General features: G+C 44.2%; 1 protein-coding gene across 1 annotated transcript in view; it reads right to left on the reverse strand.

Annotated features, from left to right (window-relative positions):
• SCCPDH (saccharopine dehydrogenase (putative)) overlaps positions 1 to 22809 on the reverse strand; it is a 153113-nt gene that overhangs the window by 78883 nt on the left and 51421 nt on the right. The window contains exons 5-7 of the mRNA XM_069235082.1: positions 22338 to 22387; positions 16437 to 16567; positions 11553 to 11670 (exon numbers count right to left, since the gene is read on the reverse strand). Of these exons, the coding sequence (XP_069091183.1) occupies positions 11553 to 11670; positions 16437 to 16567; positions 22338 to 22387 (299 nt within the window). The remainder of the gene's footprint in view (positions 1 to 11552; positions 11671 to 16436; positions 16568 to 22337; positions 22388 to 22809) is intronic.

The raw sequence follows: 22809 nt of genomic DNA on the forward strand, positions 1-22809 counted from the left end.
ACCAAGTTTAGCAGGGATTTGAAGATCTGGACATGGTTGTCCTCTTTTGAATTCAAACTGCTAGAAATCAAAGTCTGTGAATTCACTTCACCTAAGGAAAAGGTTCCCCTGTCTGTGTTCATAACTGTGGGAAAAATAACTGAGACGCTTTGAGGACTTTAGATGAGATTTGTCCTAGTTCCGAATATTTCCTAATCTCTGCACCAGATTCAATGTGGTTTCAGTGAAAGCTTAATCCACGCAGTTACCTTTTTCTTTTGGCTGGATTTTGGCGGAAAGGACATCAGTCTCTGTTGTGATGGAGTAACCCATCTACCAATATCTAAATAAATCAGGCCCTAATTGTCTGTGTCACCTGAAGAAGGCTGCAAACGGGGCCTTGCCTTCCTGAAGAGTCTCATGGCTGATATCAAGCAAAATAGTAATAGTCCAAACTCTAACGGCAACAGGCTATCATGAACTGCATATACTTGTGGTTCTGTGGGTGGATTGTAATGTGGAAGAATGTGTCCTGCAAAACAAACATAACCATTCCCTTATGGAGCAGATGAAGCACCTCCCATGAAGCACCAGCAAAGGTGTAGACCTTGTTTCCAAAGTAGTCTATTTTGGGTCCTCACTAACATGGGTTATTATTACATGAGGTGAAGAATTACATTGTATTTTGATGTCTGATCAGGCATGCAGACATATAATTTGGTTCCCTATACATGTTGTAGAGCCTGGGAACAGATGCAGGAACTAAGGATGATGTCTGCACGAGTTTAATGATCTCCTTCCAAATGCAATCACAATAGGGACAGACGAACGAGTTACTTACCTTCGGTAACAACTTTTCTGGTGGATACATTAGCTACCTGTGGATTCCTCACCTAATGAATACTCCCATGGTGCCAGCATTCGACGGAAATCTTCTTCCTAGCTTCTGCACGTCGACGAGGACGTCACATTTGCCCACGCGACGCCATCTGACGTCATATAGGCAATAAGAAGTCCTCGCCGACGTGCCGACGTCAGTACCAACATTTTTTACGTGCCTGAGAACAATAATCTAATGTGATGAAAGACAATAGCAACATCTCATAACATTGTAAACCACACATCATTGCAAGAAGATGGCTATAAATTTAATATATATATTTTCCTTTCAAATAAATAAATATGTACACTAAATATATACAAATATATATATATATATATATATATATATATATATATATATATATATATATATATATATATACACACATACATACACACACATATAAACATATACATATGCCCATATATACATAATCTATTGCAGCCCTCAGGACCAAAAGGAGCACACTCAAGAATTACTTGGTGAGACCAGACAGGCAACGGGGAGGCGGGTGGGACCGTGAGGAATCCACAGGTAGCTAATGTATCCACCAGAAAAGTCGTTACCGAAGGTAAGTAACTCGTTCTTCTGATGGATACAACTACCTGTGGATTCCTCACCTAATGAATAGAGTCCCAAAGCAGTACCGCTCTCGGTGGTGGGTGCCTATATCGTCAAACCAAGAAATCCTGCAGCACTGACCGTGCAAAATGGCCGTCCCTTCTGACCTCTGAGTCCAAGCAGTAATGCTTCGCAAAAGTGAGAAGGTACGACCCCACTCCTCCCTGTTTGTTTATATACCACATCGCTGTAGTATTGTCCGTCAGGACCTGAACCGACTGACCGCGAAGGGATGGGAGGAAGGCCTTGAGAGCCAGACGTACAGCCCGTAACTCTAACAGATTGATATGAAACATCTGTTCCTCTGGAGACCAAAGCCCTTTGATCTCCAGGTCCCCCAGATGAGCTCCCCACCCTAGAGTGGAAGCATCCGTTATGACCGTGGTCACTGGTGGAGGCTGCGTGAACGGCCTTCCTTGGGAAAGATTGTCGTCCGCAATCCACCACTTCAAATCCGTGGCAGCATCTCTGGAGATCCTGACAGAACCTTCGAGATCTCCTCTGTGTTGAGACCACTGCCTTCGGAGGCACCACTGAAGAGCCCTCATGTGCCAGCGAGCATGCGTGACCAACAGTATGCAGGAGGCAAACAGACCGAGCAGACGAAGGACCTTGAGGACTGGAATGACCGCTCCACTTCGAAACATTGGAACCAACTCCTGAATATCTTGAATCCGCTGTGGCGGAGGAAAGGCTCGATCCGATGTTGTATCCAGTACTGCCCCTATGAACAGGAGGCGTTGAGAGGGCTCTAGGTGAGATTTGGGCACGTTCACCGAAAAGCCCAGGTCGAACATCAACTGAGTTGTCGACTGCAGATGATGCAGCACAAGCTCCAGAGTCTTGGCTTTTATCAACCAGTCGTCCAAGTAAGGGAATACTGCTATCCCCTTCCTTCTGAGCTCTGCCGCAACCACCGACATCACCTTCGTGAAGACTCGAGGTGCTGAAGTAAGACCAAACGGGAGGACCGCAAACTGATAGTGCTGCGACCCCACCACAAACCGGAGATACTTCCTGTGCGACTTGAGAATCAGGATATGAAAATAAGCATCCTGTAAGTCGACAGACACCATCCAGTCTCCCTTGTTCAACGCCAAAAGCACCTGAGCTAGGGTCACCATCTTGAACTTTTCCTGTTTGAGGAACCAATTCAAAATCCTCAGGTCCAGGATTGGTCTCAACCGACCATCCTTTTTGGGAATCAGGAAGTACCTGGAATAACAACCTTGACCCTTTTCCTGCTCTGGAACCAACTCCACCCCGCCCTTTGAAAGGAGGACTTGAACCTCCTGTTCTATCAACAGGAGGTGTTCTTCTGAACAATAAGATGGGCGGGGCGGGATGGGGGGAGGAAACTCCCGAAAGGGAAGGGTGTAGCCTTTTCCCACAATGCTGGTAACCCAGGTGTCTGATGTGATGACCCCCCCCACTTGTGAAGAAAATGCAGTAACTGTCCCCCTACAGGAGAGGAGTGAGTGGAAATTGGTGGAAGCCTAAGGCTGCTTCCCCTGCTGTACCCCTCCAGAGGACGAGGAAGAGGCAGAGTGCTGCTGAGAGGCTCCTCTGGTACGGACCCTACCCCTCCCTCTAAATGATCTAAAGGTAAGAGAGGAGGTAGGTTGTTGGAATCTACCCCGAAAGGAAAAGGAGGATGAGCCACGACCAAATCTTCGAAACCTCCTAAAAAACCTGGAGGAGGCAGAAGAAGCGGCTTGCAGTCCTAACGACTTGGCCGTGGCCCTACTCTCTTTAAACCTCTCCAAGGCCGAATCTGCTTTGGCACCAAAAAGTTTGTCCCCATCAAACGGGAGGTCCAACATGGTCGAATGCACATCGAAGAGAACCCTGAGTTGCGACGCCAAGCCTGTCTCCTCGCAACCACCGCCGTGCCCATCGCTCTAGCCACCGAGTCAGTTGTATCCAAACCAGATTGGATAACCTGGGTTGCAGCAGCCTGAGCATCAGACACGAGATTCAAGAGACCTTGAGGAAGCTCTGTATGCGATGATGTTATCTCGTCCATAAGAGCATAGATGTACCGCCCCAAAATACACGTAGCGTTGGTGGACTTTAACGCCATGCTACAAGACGAAAATACTTTCTTCGACTGTGAGTCCAACTTTTTGGAGTCTCTGTCCCCCGGCACTGTTGGAAAAGATCCAGGCGCAGATCTAGCAGAACAGGAAGCCTGGACCACCAAGCTCTCCGGCGTAGGGTGTCTGGAAAGAAAGCCAGGGTCAGATGGTGCAGCCCGATACCTCCTGGCCACAGACCTATTAACAGCCGAGGAAGATACCGGCTTCTTCCAGACTTCCAATACCGGTTCAAGCAGAGCCTCGTTAAATGGCAAAAGAGGCTCTGCCGATGTAGAGGCCGGATGTAAGACCTCAGTTAGTAAATTCTGTTTCGCCTCAGCCACCGGCAAAGGCAGTTCGAGGAAGTTAGCCGCCTTCCTTATTACAGCATGAAAAGTGGCTGCCTCCTCAGTATACTCCCCTGGAGATGACAAGTCCCACTCAGGGGAAGTATCAAGGCCACTAGCTGTATCCAGTCCATGAAGACCCTCGCTAGAATCCTCAATTTCCCCTTCCTCCAGGACTCGTTGATATTCCTGTTCCTCCAAGAGGCGGAGAGCACGTCTCCTCGAATGTAACCTCTCCTCAATACGCGGCGTCGGCATGGCGTCTGCAGAAGTCGAGGAACGACGCCGATCACCGGATCCGTCTGACGCCATGTCAGGCGCCACAGGAAGCTTCGACACCGAGCCAGGCGCCGGACGAAGAGAAGTGCACCTCGGAGTCTCAGATGGTCCTGCCGGGGTCACTGGCCGAAACCTCCGGGGCCGAAACCTCTGGAGCCACCGGAGCCGACACTGGCGCCGAGCCCACATTCCCCAAGGGGAGAAAGGGCATGAAGGGTGCTAGCCGTATCGGCGCCGGAGCACCCAAGCTGAAAGCCAACGGGCCCGAAGGACCAGTCGGAGCACTGCCTGGAGCCATCTGCTGGAAGATGGTAAACATCGCATTTAAAAATGCTGTATTATCGGCTCCAGGAGCCGGAAAGCTGGATACTGGGGTGCCTGGATCAAAGGCGACCCCGACGCCGGCCTCGACGTCTGCGACGCCGGAGAGAATACCTGAGGCTGTGGCATCTCAATCACTGAAGATGTCTGCCCAGGCGAAGTCGGCGAAGCCGGAGAAGGCAACGGCATCGATGGATGAGGAGTGACTGTGGGACTGACCTCCCAAGTCTTCAGACGCCGAGCCGATGGCGACTTCGATCGAGACCTCTCCTTGCTCGAATGGCGCCGTGAGTCCTGATTGCGCCGGGAGTCTCGATGACGTCGATGCGACTTCGGCGAGGAGGATTTTCTATGATGTTTCTTCTCCTTTCTCTTCGACTTCGCCATAAAGAGTTTGGCTTCTCTCTCCTTGAGGGCTTTCGGATTCATGTGTTGACATGAATCACACGTGGCCACGTCGTGGTCGAAACTTAAGCACCACAAGCAGTCCGAATGTGGGTCAGTAACTGACATCTTGCCCCCACACTCCCGACAGGGCTTGAAACCAGACTTCCTCTGAGACATAGTAACCTCAGAGAAAAAGACACGCAGCAGAAAAAACACACTAACTCGAAAGGCAACAGTAGCTCCCTCGAAGATAACCGTTTCGAATGGCACGGAAAAAAGGGAACTGACGTCGGCGAGGACTTCTTATTGCCTATATGACGTCAGACGGCGTCGCGTGGGCAAATGTGACGTCCTCGTCGACGTGCAGAAGCTAGGAAGAAGATTTCCGTCGAATGCTGGCGCCATGGGAGTATTCATTAGGTGAGGAATCCACAGGTAGTTGTATCCATCAGAATTCACAGATTTCCTCATGACTTCTTTAAAGGGATATAAAAAGCACCCTGTTTTAGTGGTAATTCAAATCTCTTGGATGTAAGTGAAAGCTGGCTATATATTTGGTGGCGAGTCAGTATCTTGCCATGGTGTGCACTTGTGGATTTTAAACCCATTTCTAGGCTTAAGCCCATGTTAATTCATGACGCTCACCTCTTCCTCCCTTCTTCACCGAGGTATCTGTTTTCACCAGTCGAATGTTCACTGAAGGGGGCCATAGATGCAGAGCAGCTGGTGGTAACTCTGCTTGTGCCTCAGGAATGGGCCGACATTGCAGAGGGTGTTGTGGGAGTTATTCCAGAGTAAATTGTTGTTGGAGCGAAAACTTTGTGTACTGATCTACCATCAAAAGGTGGAAGTCACTGATTACGTCTACTAATACCCTCAACATTGGTTGTTCTTGTTAATGAGCTTTCTTGTAATATTAATCATCTTGCAGTCATACTTTTGCCTTTCATTTTTGATGTAGTAAATGCATAATTGTGGCAATCCCCTTTTACTCTGGAATGCTCATATGGCAAGTTCTCTTCTTATTCCTCCTCCTGACTATTGACACACAATTTCAAGAGGCTGATTCCACTGCCAAATGGACCTCTGCACTGAACTCTACTTCAATGTCAAGAAATTATGAAGAATTGCCCTTCAGGGCATAGGATCGCAAGACACTCCTTTTACTAAAATTAGAATGTTTTTACCATAACTCATTCATCGGATGTCACTGCTGTCATCAATTGTGATGCTGTCAACAGAGAAGTAGTCAACTCAATGGATGTTAATGGAGGGATTGTCAATGAGGTGATTGAAAACCATGCAACACTTGTTGAATACAGTCCCATAGACTGAGAAGCAGATTGAGATGGGAGTGCCAATGACCACCAACACTGACAATGGAATAGCCAATAAGCAACTGAATGGAGACAAGGGCTCAGGCAAATGAGCCCGCTTTGGTCATCAATGAGGATTTTGGTAAGATCTTTGCGTTTGAAGACACTTCTGAGAACATGTTGGCTAGCTTGTACCAATTTTAGTCAGGCTTTCTGCAGGCATTATGAGGTGTCCCTACAAAGGATGAACCCAACACCTCAGAGGAGACAGATTTTGGTAGGGTCTTACCTCCTGTACTTCCTTTACTAGTTTCTTCGCCTCTGAAAGGCCACAGGACTTATCTAATGAAGATGAAGTCTCCTGGGCCCTGGATTTCTTTTCTTTTAGAGCCATCTGAGAAGACAACCAACAGTCTTTGAGACGTTTTTAGATGAAACTTCCTTAAAATACTGTAGTCTTGTGTATGATGAGGATAAAGACAATAGATACTCTCATGTCGATATAGCCTCTTCTTACCACAGGAGCCACAGGGCCTGAAGAAGCCTTCTTTGTAGATTCTGTCATGAGGTATCCAACTGGGTCTATATATACAGGTATTTGACCTAGGAAGGATATGCTAGAAGAGATGGACTGATCCAGTAGAAAAACAGTTTATTTAGTTTGAGAGGAGTAACTCTGAACAGAACTCTGAGGGGACTCTGCTGCACATAAACTACTGTCAAAGTCTGAGGTTAGATGGCCTCTGGGGAAAATGCACTCTCTCATCTCATTTTCTTTTGAAATTAGTTGATTGTCATACTAAACTGAACGTTCCTTTTTTTTTTTTTTTTTTTTAGGTTGCTATGGCGAGGTTGAGCCCATTTGAAATACCATTTCAAAAAGGGAAAACAATAAAAGCAACTAAAGATCATTAACCTGCCAAGGCACCCGGGTGAGAAGACTTTACACCTCTGTGTAAAAGTGTTTTAGCCAGTTCACTGACGTTTGTGACTAACCTTTTTAATTAACTTGCTAGCTCCTGAAGGGTGATACCATCTACGGCAGAGGTAAGGATTGCGGTGTCACATAAACCGGGGAAAGGTAGAGATGAATGTGGGTTGTGTAAACTAATCTCACATCCTCCTAAGACACTCAAAGGTATTAGCAACAAGAATGCAGGCAGTGCTTCTTCGCAACAAGTTAGATTTTTTTTTAGGTGTGTGTGTGTGTGTGTGTGTGTGTGTGTGTGTGGGGCTGAAGGATGGAAGAGGGATGTGGAGTCAAGTTAGTGAACTCGCCAAAACACATAAGGGTATGAAGGATTTAGGGGGGCAGCTAGTGCAACCTCCTCACTATATCACAACGAACCAGAACTGACTGCCGCTAGGACCAGAATATATGTTTCGTGAGTATATAGGATACTTCACTGTTTTAAGACGAAGGCACTCACCCTCCTAATAGGTGCATGCTTCATCCTCGTGCCCCTTCTGACACCGACCTAGATGATCAAGGTTGCAAGATGCTACAATGTTAGGGAGCTTAAGGTTTTTTTAGTTTTTTTGCTGGGGTATGAGTGCATGCAAGCCAAAAAAAAAAAAAAAAGCTTTGGGTGTGATGGCACAGTGCGGAGAGGAAAACAGGTGCAACAAACTTTTTTCCAGGGTAGACATTATATTTGCTTTTGTTATAATTGATGTGGGGAATAGTTCTACCAACTTACAGAGGTCTTCATGTTTCTGTCTAAAATAAACCTACTATGAGGTGTCCGCAGCATTCATCAGGACGAGTCACCCTCTGCTAGAAAGTACAAAAAAAAAAAAATCAACTGTAATCTCAATCTGTAAGAAATTTAGTGATATCAAGGGTATTCCTTATAGGTTATTAAGCTGTAAAAGCGAATTCCGACAATCGTTAGCTCACAAATGGTACTGACATAATGACGCGATTTACTGTAAGGAATCGCGCAGAAATCAAAAAATGGTGAGCTTGTGATCATTAAGTTGTGTGACCTACTTGTTTTATGACTGAAATAAGATCTTAGTATGAGGGAAAATTAAACGGCCCCATCTTGTTGCTGGAGTCACGGACCAGGGTTCTCATATGTATTTACAGAAATGAGCCAACAAAAGAGAATGAGAGTTTAAGCTTGAAACATCGCTCAATAAAATAGTAAAAAGAAAAATGGTGTGCCTTAAATAGGAATATCATTTTATAATTAATTCTCAAGGTGTCCACGACTGTTCTAATAAAATGGTGTTTCTCTGTTGTGACTAGAACTGCTCGTGAACTACGGTAATGGTTGTAAAAAAAAAAAAAAGACATTGTAAATGGTTGGTAGGATGTGACTTTATAAAATAATACCTGAAATGATCAGGTATTATCTTTGTATTGCTGTTAATGGGTTGCTAACTGCTTATGTAATATGTCATCAGTGAAGGAAACTATGCAGCAAGATTCCAGGTGAGGGCAAATAAACCTCGGTGCCGACTGAGGTTTATAATATGTCTCACACATCATTTTCATACAAGTCGGAGGCCAAGTAGTCGACTGTCTCTACCTAATGATCTGTTATTTATAAGTAGTCATGGCCCTTATATGGAGCTTGTCAGCCGGTAAATATCTGATCATCACTCCCCAAGAGCAAGGCACTTATGAAAGTAAAGTAAGAATAGGGTTAAGCAAAGCCTCCTTTCTCCCAGGTAGAATGTGAATCTCAGACTATCTCCTGCTAAAGAGGTGTGCAGCGGAGATACATATGGGACTGGCAGAAAGCAAACTAGAAGAAACAGTGGTGCTTCCTTGATCACAAGCTAAGCTAGGGGTAAGGGTGGAGGATGGGGGGGGGAGGAGTGATCACTTTGACAGCTTCCGTGGTGAAGAAAAGCAGAGCAAGCACAGATACAGAATCAGTGGCATTAAATATGACCCTAGGCACTTGGGGCACATTTAGCATTAAAAGGGAGCTGATCAGCTATACACCCCTGTGCACTACACTCCTTGGTAACCTTTATTAATTTAGCCATTTGCTGCACACATCAGAATTCTTGCAGCTTATCTGTTCCTAGGAGCTACAGGCCAGAGCACTATACAATTGACAGTGACATCAGCTTTAGTTTAACAAGGAACTAGCACGTACCACAAGAGCATGGAGAGAAAAAGGGATCTATTAGTACTGTTATTAGTAATAATAATAATAATAATCAATGGGAACCAAGAGACTGGTTAAGATTACTACAAATGAGACACTGAACATTGCTTGCAAGGGTCAGAGAGTGAACTTTCCTCATTAAAGGAATTAAGCAAAATAAAAATAAAAAAAATATTTAAAAAAAAATATAAAAAAAAACGTTAGGAAGGGAATGGCCTTGATACACAGGTGGTTTTGATCAGTAGGTCATACGCTTCCATATATACACTGGGTAATATGGGAAAAGGAATTGAACATAATACCAGAGGACCTATGGTTAATGATTTAGGCAAGGGTAGGAAAAAACTTCCATATACGTGGGATACAAGGCCAGAATGTATAATGTTTTTATATAAGACTCCAGACCAATCAAAAGCGATCTATGGTGGCTCAGATAGATGCTGGTGGTTGGTGCAAAACAAAAAGCACATCACGAAACACATTTGTCACTTTGCCCTAACATACAAATATTTTTTGGAGTTCTACAGTGGGAGTCATTCATGAAATAGCTGGAAGGTCATTACCTCAGAACCCTTTGCCACGGTTTGGCTACACAGTAGATGACTGAATACACCCTAATGTCATCACTGAGCTGCTTGGCACCTTGTATATTGTTGCTGCTAGGGTAACAATCATGCAGCTATGAACATTTCCAAATACTCTTTATATATCATTGTGAAGGTACAAGATACACCACATATTAGTGAATAAATTCCCCCGTCTGTTATAGCCCATGATAGAGTAGCTACATTTGATCACGTACGAAGCCCATTCAAGAAATGTGTCGCCAGGAATTAAGGTTACCAACAATCCTACTGATACCAATCAAAATTAATAAGAGGGTCGAGACTGCATGACTGATTCTGGGGAGGATTCGCCCTGATTTTCTATTTGCCCCGAACCGAGATGACGTATTTAAAAAGACAGACAGGTATGGCTGTATGGATCTCGGATGGTCTGATGCGGGCTATTGGACTGAACTTGATGCTTCATCCATGGTGTGGTTTTCTAGTAACTGTTTTGTGAACTTTACTCACATATCATTACAATTGTTAGAGTGATCGTGGAAGGTAAGACGGGAAAGGATTAACCTTGATAATTTACTGCAGGGCTTCCACTTACCCTCTCTTCCGATTTACCTTCCCCTAGGAATCCTTACATTAACCTCCCCTTTAACTCTTCTAAATCCTCATAATATGGACATCCTGGGGCTCCATTTACCTTTTTCACTTCAAATAAAATTATAACTAAAAAGCTTTGTAATTTAAAACAAGCATTTGCAATGCAATGGGTCTCGCGTTTGCTTGAGCTAGAGCAATTAGCATTGAAACTCCTAACCGGACTTTGCTTGACATAGAAATTGAAAATGAAAATAAAACAGTTTCCCATAACTAACTGGACTTTTCTTGCCATATAAACGGAAAAGTAAAAGTTTCACATAAGCGAGCTGATGGCCGCCATTAGTGCAATGCTGACACACAAAGGGAAATAAAAGTCACTCCTAGTGAAACCTATCGCACTTATCCATGTAACGGCAAAAGTGCAATCAAGGTCGATGTCATGCAAAGCGCTCGACTTGTGCCCAGCGAGCTCAGGCTGCAACAAAGAGAACAAGTAGTCTGGAAACCGGACGGAAAGCGCAGAGCCTCGCATGTTTTCAGTACTTGGTCGCTGTGCTCGAGGAAGGCTAAACACCGGAAAAGGCATGACTAGTGCATGCCTTTTACTAATGGAAGCAAACACATTTTAAAAGGCAAGTCCACAAACTAATGAAAGACACTGACGTGACATGGGCGTGGTTTGAAGCCCAAAGAGAGATTACAACATAGGATGGAGCGCTTTGCGCTCGCTCCTAAAAATAGTAATATTAAAATTAATAATACTAATAACCATAACATTAAGAATACTCATAATGCTTGTAGTAATAACAAACATAATAATAATTATCTGGTTCTGCTTGAGAAGACATCTGCAGATTCATCTTAAAATGGACAAGCATATTGCCTAAAAATCATAAGCATCACATTAATGCAACAATTAAACACAGTAGATTATGAGCAAGGGGGTTGCATGACAAATTAAACATTACATACACTAAGGCGGCTGGTGGAAATAAACACTAGTCACTAAAAGATTACAGAGGCTGGTCACTTTTGTTATCCATTCTAACTTACAGGAGATTCTTTCAAACACTCATGTAAGTGACGCTGAGTTCTTTTTACCACGGAGGCATCGGATCCCAGGAATGGAATGGAATACTTTTTCATTTCAGGTGAATAAAATAAAGATCCTCTGAAAAGAAACAATTACAATCAATATCTGTACTACGGTCTTGTCGCTCTAAGAGTTCAAAAACGCAACACAAAAATTGGATCTTTAACTAGAACAACGCAAGCAAGCATAAAGTCTTAACATTTCTAGCTATCAAACATGGATAGTGATTCACAATTATAAGTATTGTACTTTCAATTCTCATACCCTTTTAACCAATATAAAAGGGGTGTGAATTTTGGGGAACATTAATTCAGAATGTTAATCAGCATACGAATATCTCGATATCTATTTCGGGGAAAAAAGGGAAGCAAAACTCCATAAAGCAGCATTAACATCAAATTCCTTAGCCTTAAACTTGTCTTTCCTGAGACTGAGCAGTAGATGTCTGGGTCCCTTATTATGCCCACTATTATGGATAATGTGTACTAAATTGTTGCCTATATTAAAGTTTGCCACAATGGCTTATTGTGGTAAATTGTCTCCCCAAACGTATGTTTTTCAAAGGAGAGCCTATATAATTGTGTTTAGAATATGAAAAGGCAAGTAGAAGCACAGGTCACACTGAAAGTCACATTGTATTAAACTCGAATTCATAAAGACTGTTTTGCCATTCTGCTGAAAGATAAAATAGGCTCAGGTAGGCAAGCTAAAGTACTTTATTTAGCAGGAGATTAATACAGCAAGATGGCTGAATGATAACCCCTAGAAGTAATATCTAGATCTCTCAATAAGAACTCCCCAAATATCAAATCTCTTGAATATAAAGACTCCATTGTTAGAATTCAAACTGTTAGTTATGATTCCTGAGCCTCACATTATACTATCAAAGAAAAAAATTATATTCTTTTAATGAAGTTCATAAATATTCAAATCGCTCATTGACCCCTCCATCAGAATCGTAAACTAACTAGACTCTGGCTCTGCTCATTTTCCACATCTGGCCCGTATGCAACAAAAAATATGGTAGAAAAGTATCTGTGGGTCTACTGACATTATTCACAGCACATTATTTTGTTTTGATCTAAGTGCAAGTGGAAAGTGGGGTAAATTACCCTACAAAAAAAGAACAACGTGCTCTAAGCCAGCCAAAGGTGGCAGGTTTCCTCATCCAGCAGCCCCTCATCTGATCATATATGACACTGGTGCGCACAAACACCATATGGGAGATCTTTGGCCCTACACTGATGAGCAAGCTAATCTACTCATTCGCTAATGCTACTGCATGATTAAAAGGGACCAGAAAATGGGAACAGTTCTAAAATTACCTTCTAGTACATCAGACCAGTTTTAATGGTGCCTCCGTCTGACAAGATCAAAAAACAAAAAAGCAGGAGTGCAATAAGCCAAATCAGCTCCCCTAGTGGGTCATGTTTCACCCACATAGAAAGGGCTTAAACCAGCTCCACAAGATTCTTCGGGATAAGGTCCCTCTTCTTGCTTAGATACACTGTGCTAGTTATTCGTCCATGGCGCATGGTAGGTTGGAGAAATAGAACTATGTGGCAGCGTAGGTTCCGGTAAGGAAGGAGAATATTTTTTCGATTCTGATTGACTACCTCTTCCCACTACAAATTCAATGATTGTGCTCCAGAGAGAAGGGGGATGCGGGTGGGGCCGAGGTTGGGGGAATAGAGGATTCAAGCTCATGAATCAGAGTTAAGCCACTGCAAAAATCAGCACTTTCATAAAGACAATTTTAATCACTGTCAGTCCAAATGGCAGAACCACTATGGGGTAGTGCTGGGACTCAACCTTCCACCTCAGATAACGTCTTTAGGTGAGAAGAACTGGAATAAGGAACAGGAGTCCTGAAGAACCAGGGAGGCCAATTAGTCTGCTGCATGGAGGGTTAAAAAGTCTTGGATCAGGGAAGGCAATTTGTACTTGTCATGCCAAATGAATATATGCAGAAGGTGAATAGCCAGGTTGGGTCTCAGAATGCCGTCCTTCTTAAGGACCACGAAGTAAAACAACCTTTTTTTCCCAGAAGCACCACTGTTACAGCCCCTTTGATCCGTAGGCCAAGAATTTCTGCCCAAAAATCGAGATGCGTGCTCAAGAGCATGTACTGGTGGAAAGAGGGCAGTCTGGAGGGAGGGAAATGAATGGTAGGGGGGTAGCCGTTGCAGAACAGATGGATGACCAGCAACTCCTTGTGATCAGCCCCAACTGGTGGAAAAACTGAAATACTTCCCCCAACTAAAAGGTAGTGATATGAGGTCAAAGAGGGTTTGAGGCAGCAGAGACAAGAAAATGGAAGAGACTATGGTGGTCATTAGGAGTTTGGCGGGCAGAAGAGGCTCCCCTCCAAACTCCAGTGGACAGGCTGCCGCCAGTGCCGCCGCCTTTCTGCGGGCCCCTTTACGAGTTCCCCACTGGCCCACCAGGGAACAGCCCACAACACGGACACCGGCTCATAATTGAGCCAGTGGCAATGTTGCAGTGTCTAGGGTGCAACAGCACCAGTCGAGCTTTTCACTGTCTGCAATGCAGGCAGTGAAAAGCGCAGTGAGACGGACCATGGCGGGCTCCTGCTCCCCGCCTCTGCAACTGCCATGTAAAAGCTGGTGGAGAGGGGGGGTCATAATCCCCAGGACGACGCCGCATGCAGCGCTGCCCTGGAGGATTAGGACTGCCAGCACTGGAAGAAAGCTGGCGGTCCGACCGTGGTGCAACGCCACAGTCATAATGTAGTGGTCAGACCGCCACCGCGACCCTGGCGGTCGTCGTAATGAGGCCCTATCTGTTGTTGTTCCCTAGTGGAATGGTAGCTGGGATGGAAGGACAGCCAAAAAAGGCTGTCTGTGTTGGTACAGCATACCATTCTGGAGTAGCCACAAAACTTCCTGTGTTGTTGGTTAAAATGTGCACCTGGGAAGAGAGGCCCAACAAGGGAGCCATAACTTTACTGTGTTTATAGTGGTCAAGGGAAGAGTCTGCTTTCACTCCGACCAGCCACTCGCCAACAAAAGGCACATCCAGAGAAGCCAGTGGAATAAATTCAGACATGCAGATGCAGTGTGAAACCCAAGCCCATAGACTGATCAATAGTATCCACAGAGTCCAGGCTACCATGCAAGATCTGCATCGATGCATCCAATCCTCACTAATCAGGTTCGCAAACAGCTTTTTTTTGAGGATCGTGAAACTGATCAATGTGTGGCAAATTCTCAAAAGGCATGAACATTTCAGGCATGAAAGGGGTTCACATCAGTAGTGCACAGGGCCCATGTGCCATCAGCAATGATTTTTTGATCCATGTATTTAAGTTATTGTTGATTCTCTCTCGGGAGGTGCCATTGAGTTTTGCTTCAAGAAAGACATTTTGACAGCCAGGTTTTCCAGTGACGAGTGAGAGAACCAAAAGTGAGGATCGCCTGGAGCATGGCTGGTTTTCTGTGGATTGCTGGTACCGAAACATTTTTTTTTTCTATACAACCATGACAGGCTCCAGGACTGCTTCATTAAATAGAATCAAGGGCTCAATCACAGAGGAGGATTGTTGCAAGATCTCTGTCTAAATACTGGACTTTGAATCTACATAGGACAAGATAAACTGCAAAGCTTCAGCTGTTTTTCGCAATGCAGTAATAAATGAAAAAACACCATCTCAAGCAGGGACAGAGGGGAAAGGCATGTCCAGTTCTAGTGAAGTGTCTAGGCAACTAAAAAATGTTTACGTCGAGATATAAAGCTAATTTCATTACAATGGGGCTGGAGTTTAGCCTTATAATCAAAAAGCTCTGTATGATCAGTCCTTGTCAGATAAGGGCTTTGGAGTTGGAGATGAAAATCTCCTCCATCCGGGCAAATATCTGAGCCCTAGGAAAGTATTCTGATATAGAAACGTCATTAAAACTTGCTTTAAAATTCTCCTTCGCCATATGAATAACTGTCCTCTGACTTCAACCGCATTCAGAGTGGTATCCAAAGCACTGGGTCCTAGTTAGGGATGGACTGTTCCACAAGGAGTAGGGACAGTACCGATTTTCATGCTTCTTTCTGAAGAGGCACAGTGGGTGAAAAAACGAAAATCTATTGTCATTGGATTACACTGTTTGCAAGCATTTCTCTCAACACTCTTTGTGTGTCTGATGTTATGCCTAAGTGGTCCAAGATATACTCAGATGTGGGTCCCTTGCTCACTGTGCCACGTGATTAAAGCTATACCAATCTGACATGGTTTAGCAATGCTAAAATGGTCTGGATTCAGTTGTGTTCCCTTCTGCAGTGGGACTCAAATAGCAGTTCAGGATGGACGGTTTTGAAGAATCAAGGTCAGTACGGATTCGCATAAGGCGTGCTAGCAAATTGACAACACTGTGTACGGAGGTGCGCAAGTTACAGAAATTATAACTAAGACTTTATAGTTTCTAATGTTTGTGTAGTTCAAGTTGGTTTTGCATAGAAATAATTAATGAAGTTTTCCTAACTAACTTAGCCTTTACCTTCCTTTTTTCTGTATTATATACACACACACACACACACACACACACACACACACACACACACACACACACACACACTACCTTAAGTATACTTACCATGTGAGGCATTTGAATGGGAAAGGCATCTGCGTGCTAAAAGCATGCATGGCAAACGCATGTGTTGTAATGTCATACAAGCATTACAACCTAATACAATTAGCAAACTGATGTTTTTGGTTGCATAACAATAGAAACTGGGAAATCAGTGTGCCAGACAACTTAGCTATAGCAAAGCTACAGAACAAGGTCTCAATAAAATAAATGTAATTTACTACATCAACAGGATATCACGCTAACCTCCTTTTTAACTTTGCACCAACGACTGGAAGAGGTTTGTAGCCAACTTGCTTTCTTAACTTTCTCAATTTATCTTGGTCCGCAAATCCATGAATCGCTGACTGCCACGTTCCGTCATGAACACGCGTACCCTATGAAAGCATCACAAACAAAAACAACAGTTATGTTTTGCTATGCAAGGGTACAAAGATTTTTACTAAAGGAAAAAATACTTACCTGTAACAACTTATTTACAGCATTCCTATCTTTCATAAATTCTTTACACAGTTAATACGATCTGGCTTCCTCGAAGAAGAGGCATTCATAAAGGTCCATTTGTGTTTTCCCTTTGAAACTAGAAACTAAGGGGCTTATTATGAGTTTGGTGGTCTGACTATCGGACCACCAAACCCATCATAGCGGCAGCCTCACCCCCGTTGTATTACGATGTTTCCACCAGGCTGAAAGACGGAAACATCATATTACGGCATTTCGGCCGGTCAGCATGCGGAAACCGTGCAGCAGCACCGGCCTTGGCTCCCTAAAGGGAGCGGAGGCCAAAGCAGTCTCACATCATCACCCTTGGAAACAGACAGTGTGCATTTCGAGGGTGCTGGCAGGGGTCCCCCCTGCTATGGGCCCCAAAACTGGATTTCTGCTAGCCTTTCCATAGCGGTGAAACACCCATGGAAAGGCTGGAGGAAAGTGGAGTCATGATCAGGACGGTGGTGCTGTCATGGGCACTGCCGTGGCTGTCCATGACTCCGATAGCCAGGATCATGGATGCTGACAAGTTGGCGGCAGTCAGACCGCCAGGGTTGTAATATAGAGGTCGGACCACCAGGAGTGCGGCATTTGATCGACACTGCAAATCTGCCGGTCCTCGGACCGCCAAACTCGTAAATAGCCCCCCAACAAAGATATTATTTTGAAAAGGGTATGAGAAAACTCACTTCCTGCTCCATTTCATGTTTTTTTTTTTAGGGGTCAAAGGGGAAGCATGCTAGAAACCACGATGGTCCTTCGTGGCTAGAATGGGCTGCAATCAGTCATTGGTAAAATCCTTGAAACAACAAAAAAAATAAGATAAAATGGCTGAATCTGTGGAGGCAATAGTGATCCCATTTATCTGGAACTGCAAAACAATGGGCTGCTGCAATTAAGTGCTGATGATTAGAGGTTTGGCTCACCATCTTGCATTCCAAGCTATGGGATGTGAGCTGCTAAGGGAAACTGAACGGCAGAGCAGAGTCACGCCACAAGGTAGGCAAAGTTTGTCTGTCAATAAATAACCCAGGCTTTACTTAATGTGTTGGTAAATCTAGGGCAGATGGATACTGCGATGCAATGGAATTGAGGCAGGGGGCTTACCAATAGGAGGTTTTGGAGACCACCTGAAGCCTCATGACTGTTGGATATCTTGACAAGTGTCCGCCATTATTTAAGTTAGTTAGTAGGGCTTGCTAAATGGGTGTGGCCTGGGTCAGTGTCTCACAAGAAGTTGTGCGCTTGAAGGACAATCCCTCTGACAGGCAGATTGGATTAGTACATGCACAGCGAAGGTGGGAAGTAGATGATTTCAGAGATCACTTCAGTGTTGAAGAAAGCTGGTTACAGTACTTGCACTACTAAGAATAATTGAGATCAGGTGGTCAACATTATGAATATTACTTTAAAAAGGAATGTTTTCATTATAGGTGGACGTTTCTCACTTGTTACATGGAACTGGCCAGCTCCACGCTGAACAACTTGCAGATTCTCTATGGGAAATGAAGTTCCTTAGCAGTCTATATTGGCATTACTCAATTAAAAGACACATTAGGCGCCCCGCAAGAGACCAGTGAAGGCAATGGCGAAAAAATAGTGCAAACCACATCTGATTTGTCTCTGGATGTGAAAATGAAAATGATATTTACAGAGCTAAAAACTAGGACTAGAGGTACTGGCACAGAACTGGGTGCTATGTAATGCAACATAAAATACATATAGACCAGACTGGATAAAGAGGGCAATAGATTAGGCCCGGCTGAGCATCTGAGAAGATGATACAGCCATGCTAAACTAGGTCTGAAGTTAGCCATGCTGCCAGTGCAGATCAAGATCTCAAAACTTGCTTTACAAGAAAAAATGTGCACATATTTGGAATATCTGAAATGATGCAGACCAAGAATAGGAAAAACCATGTTGAGGTGCTCTAAAAGTCTTCTGAAAGAAGATAATTTATATAAGTAATTTGTACTGGAGCTAGCATACAGGTTTTTTCAACATATCTTGACGTTGGTAGGCCCCTAGCCAATGGCAGCATAGTTCCTTTCTAATAAGGAAAGCAATGCTGTGTTTCAAGGTATTGAAAATAATAATCTTTGCATATTTTGGGATGACTGTGCAAAAAGCAGGCAAATGTTTTACGGATGTAAACAAAATGCAGCAGCAATACAAGATACAACATGCTTAGTTTTACCTGGTAATGAAGAGGCAGGCACCTTAATGTTTACTGACATGATGGAGACATTTCAGATACCGGCAGGACAATTTCCAGTACGTATACAAATGACTACTGCAGTGAACCTGACCTAAAAAACAGGAAGTGTGGAACACAGTACGCATAATTTCTCCAGTGTATGCAGAATCCTGGAATGCAGGTGAAAGGTGGTAGCCACACTACATGGCACATTAGTAACTGAAGGTGCCCCCTTTTTTATACACTCTGCACTCAATTGATAGGAGAGAAACTGCTATTGCTGCAGAATTAGAAAATATACTAAGCTATCCATGTAGAGTCTCCTTTAACCGAGGGATGTTTTTCTTCTTTTTGGGATGATCTCTGTTGAGACTCATTATTCTAAAAGGTAATGCATGGCTATCGAACAAAAATAAATCAATGTGTTTTTATAGTAGCAGATCTTTCTCAAGGCTTACTCACTCAGTCTCCAAGCTATGCTGCCGCCATTTGCATATGTTGATATGAGGTGAGGTGCAAAATCAGAAAAGGTCTGCGTGCCTACAGAAAATATATCTGCTCCGCCATGTGCTCAGCCAAAACTTAAATTGTGTTACTTTAATTTAGTATCCCCAGTAATAATCACATACATTAATTCCATGTGAGAGAACAAAGTTAATAGAGTGAAGGAGGAGTTAAGGTGCTAAACCGAGTTTGCTATTTCTAACACGAAAATACATAAAAATGCTTTCTTTAATAAAAGGCTTAATAATTAATTGGAGGTTTTAGAGTAAGTAGACTATGCAAGAGTTCAGGGTAACAAGATTGTGCAAGGGAGGCATCCTGATTAAAAAAAGTGGTAGCTTTTATCCCTCATCGGGTGTGGCAAGATGCAGCTGGGCGCTTCGTGACATTGTCTGGCACTTGGGAGGGCACAACACTTACTCTCTGCTCCCTGTCTGTCCCCCCGAGACTCCATGGTGCTACTTTCCCTGAGGCAGGGTGGGGAGGGGGGGGGGAGGGGTCTGCTGGTGCGTACCCCCCGGCCACCCTGGTGTTAAGGGAGACATTAAGTCACTTATGGATGCAGCATTAGATCGGACCGGAGCACCAGAAGGTGGAAGGGCCTGTTGCCCCAATTTGCGAAAGCCTTTGGTCTAGTTGACGTAGGGTGGGAAAGTAATCCTTTAAAAAGCCACTACACATACTATCCGGCTACACATGAGTTTCTCTCGTATGGATCATATGTTCACCCTGTGTGCCCAGACATCACAATTTGGGCTGACAGTCCATCACGTCAGGGGAATCTCTGACCACTCCCCAGTTGAGGTCCTGCTGCGGTGCCCTTCCCAAGACTTCACGCTCCCGCCTTGATTGGAAGCTTCAAACTTGCGAAACAGGGAGGTCCAGGATAAACTTTAGAAAGGAGCATAACTCTAAAGAAAACCTGGGTTTGGTTCCCTCTCCAGCCATTATATAGGAGGCCTTCAAGACAGTTATAAGGGGACAGGCACAGGCCATATTGGGTGCACGAAAGAAAGACGCGATTGGAATGTGCAGCCATAAAAGGGGACATAGCTCATTTGGAGGCGGTGGCTATGGATTCTAGGACCCAAGACGACTGCCATAGATTACAGCTTCGCCAACAGGATCTTTGAGATCTGGCAGAGAATCTGGTGCATAAGCACACCTTAGCAATGCAGCACAGATTGTATGATGTCAGGGAGAAGGCTAGTAAATTACTGGCCTGGCTAGAGCACAGGGATAGGGATAGGGGGCGTTCGGTGTTAACTCAGGGGATGGAGAATGGCAGACAACAAGTGCGGCCATTGCCGACATGTTTGCAACATATTACGAGGGCCTATGTGCATCCAACACAAGCTTGACGTTGGAAGATTGTGCCGAATTTTTAAAGGACATTCCTCTGCAGCAGCTCACCGAGGAAGAGAGGGAAGTTCTTGAGGCAGATCTCACCAAAGAGGAACTGGTGGCGGCCCTACAGGACCTGCAATTGAGCAAAGCTCCCGGCCCCAACGGACTCTACATAGAAATGTATATGGAACTGGCCAGTATAATAGTAAAACCGATTTTGGCCATGTTGAAGGAATCCTATGACACAGGCAGCCTGTCAGAAAATCAGATGACTGGGGTGTTCGGTAATTTACGAGAAATTGGTCAATATCTCAACTGACCTGTTGAGTGGGCTGAGGGTGACGTGGTCTGCTGACCCTAGATGGCGAGGAATTGGGGGGGGGGGGGGGGGGGCAAACACTACAGGAGACCTGGGAGATTGCCATAAGGGCTCGTTTCCGGTTGGTGCAACTTCGAATACTACATCAATCATACTATTCACATACTCTTTTACACACAATTGGGAGAGCGGACTCGCCGCTGTGCCTGAGGGACTGTGATGACGAAGGCACATTCTTTCACATACTATAGGGGAAGCCCCGAGTGCAGGAGTACTGGTCCAAACTAACCCAGGTGATGTCCCACCTCGCGGCATAAGAGATCCCTGTGGAGGCAAGGTTTTGCTGTTAGGGAGATCTAGTGGCCAAAATATAGGGGGGGGGGGGGTATCTGGCTGAAACTAGTCATTGGAATTGCAAAGCAAAATATAGCAAAAGCCTGGGGCCAGCAGGAGGCTCCTAGATTGACCGACTGAGAAAGGGATCTAGATTGGTGCCAGGGGATGGAGAGAGTGATTTACAAGGGGCGGGGATGCCCTAAAAAGTGGGAGAAGGTCTGGGCGGCGTGGATGGTCCATAGAGGCTCCGATTGGTCAGGCACATAAGGGAGGCATTAGAGAGAATGGGAGTGGTGGGGTGGAAGGGGAGGGGAGTTGTTAGGGTTTGGGGGGAATGTTTTGGCGGTACAAGCGCTACGGTTGCTGATAGATAAGATGATATATCTACAATTAGTGCTACTGTCTGGTGACATTGTAACGCAGTATACTGTAGTGCCATGACTTTGTACCCTCTTTGTTTAAAAAAAAGTTAAAAAAGATTGTGCAAGGTCTTGAAACATATCAACTTCCAACTTTACAAATGTGATTAATCAGTTGATTCAATTATTTTAAACTATACAGTGTTCTACTTTAGATAATGATTTAGAATTGTGTGCAGGCTGAATAAATGTAACCAAAGATTGTGTAGTCTTAAGTACAAAACTGGAAAAAGAGATAGCAAGCTCAGTGTTAAGGCACATTATTTGGTACAGTTTCTCTGTTTCCTGGTATAGAGCCTGTCTTGCAAAGTTCTTAGAAACAACCCAAAACAAGGCTTCTCCAAAGTTAATATTTAAACCCAATTTTAGTATTTTTAACATAGTGTGTGTCTCTTTCACTGCTGTAGTCTGCCTGTGATTAATTTATATAAAATGTTTTCGGTTTCAAGGATCTGTATAAAAAGATGCATACAATGCCCACATACTCTAATATGCATTAGGGAGAAGTCCATGAAATAATTTTACATTGCTTTTACCTCAGGTCCAGATTTGAAGGACAGGAAACTTTCAACAGCAGTTAGAGTACCTTTTGGAAACAAAAGTTAAAATATGGTGAGCTAAAGACTGGAGACTTTTACGGAGGGCAGAATTTCTCAAATAAAACACATTTTGCACAGCACACTATGCCTTTTTAACTTGTGTCCCAGTATTAACAATAAAACTGCATGCACCTCAATGCTGAAAATCAGAGCTTTACCTCTGGATGTAGCCAAAGCTCTACTAAAAGTGAAACACAGAGAATTTAGGAAAGGTTATTCGCCAGGATGCTAATACATATATTCACATTCATAATTGTACAACATATCCACAATGTGTGAATAGCACAGTCGAATGACTCACGCCTAACTGTGTGAAAACAAGACAGAGAGGCAAAGGAGTACCGGCACATCTCTCCAGAGTGCCAAAACCACACAAATGCAATCTATCTTGCCTCAAGTTCAACTAGTG

This window comes from Pleurodeles waltl, chromosome 5 (genome assembly GCF_031143425.1).
Source record: "Pleurodeles waltl isolate 20211129_DDA chromosome 5, aPleWal1.hap1.20221129, whole genome shotgun sequence".
In the NCBI taxonomy this organism is placed as follows: domain Eukaryota; kingdom Metazoa; phylum Chordata; class Amphibia; order Caudata; family Salamandridae; genus Pleurodeles; species Pleurodeles waltl.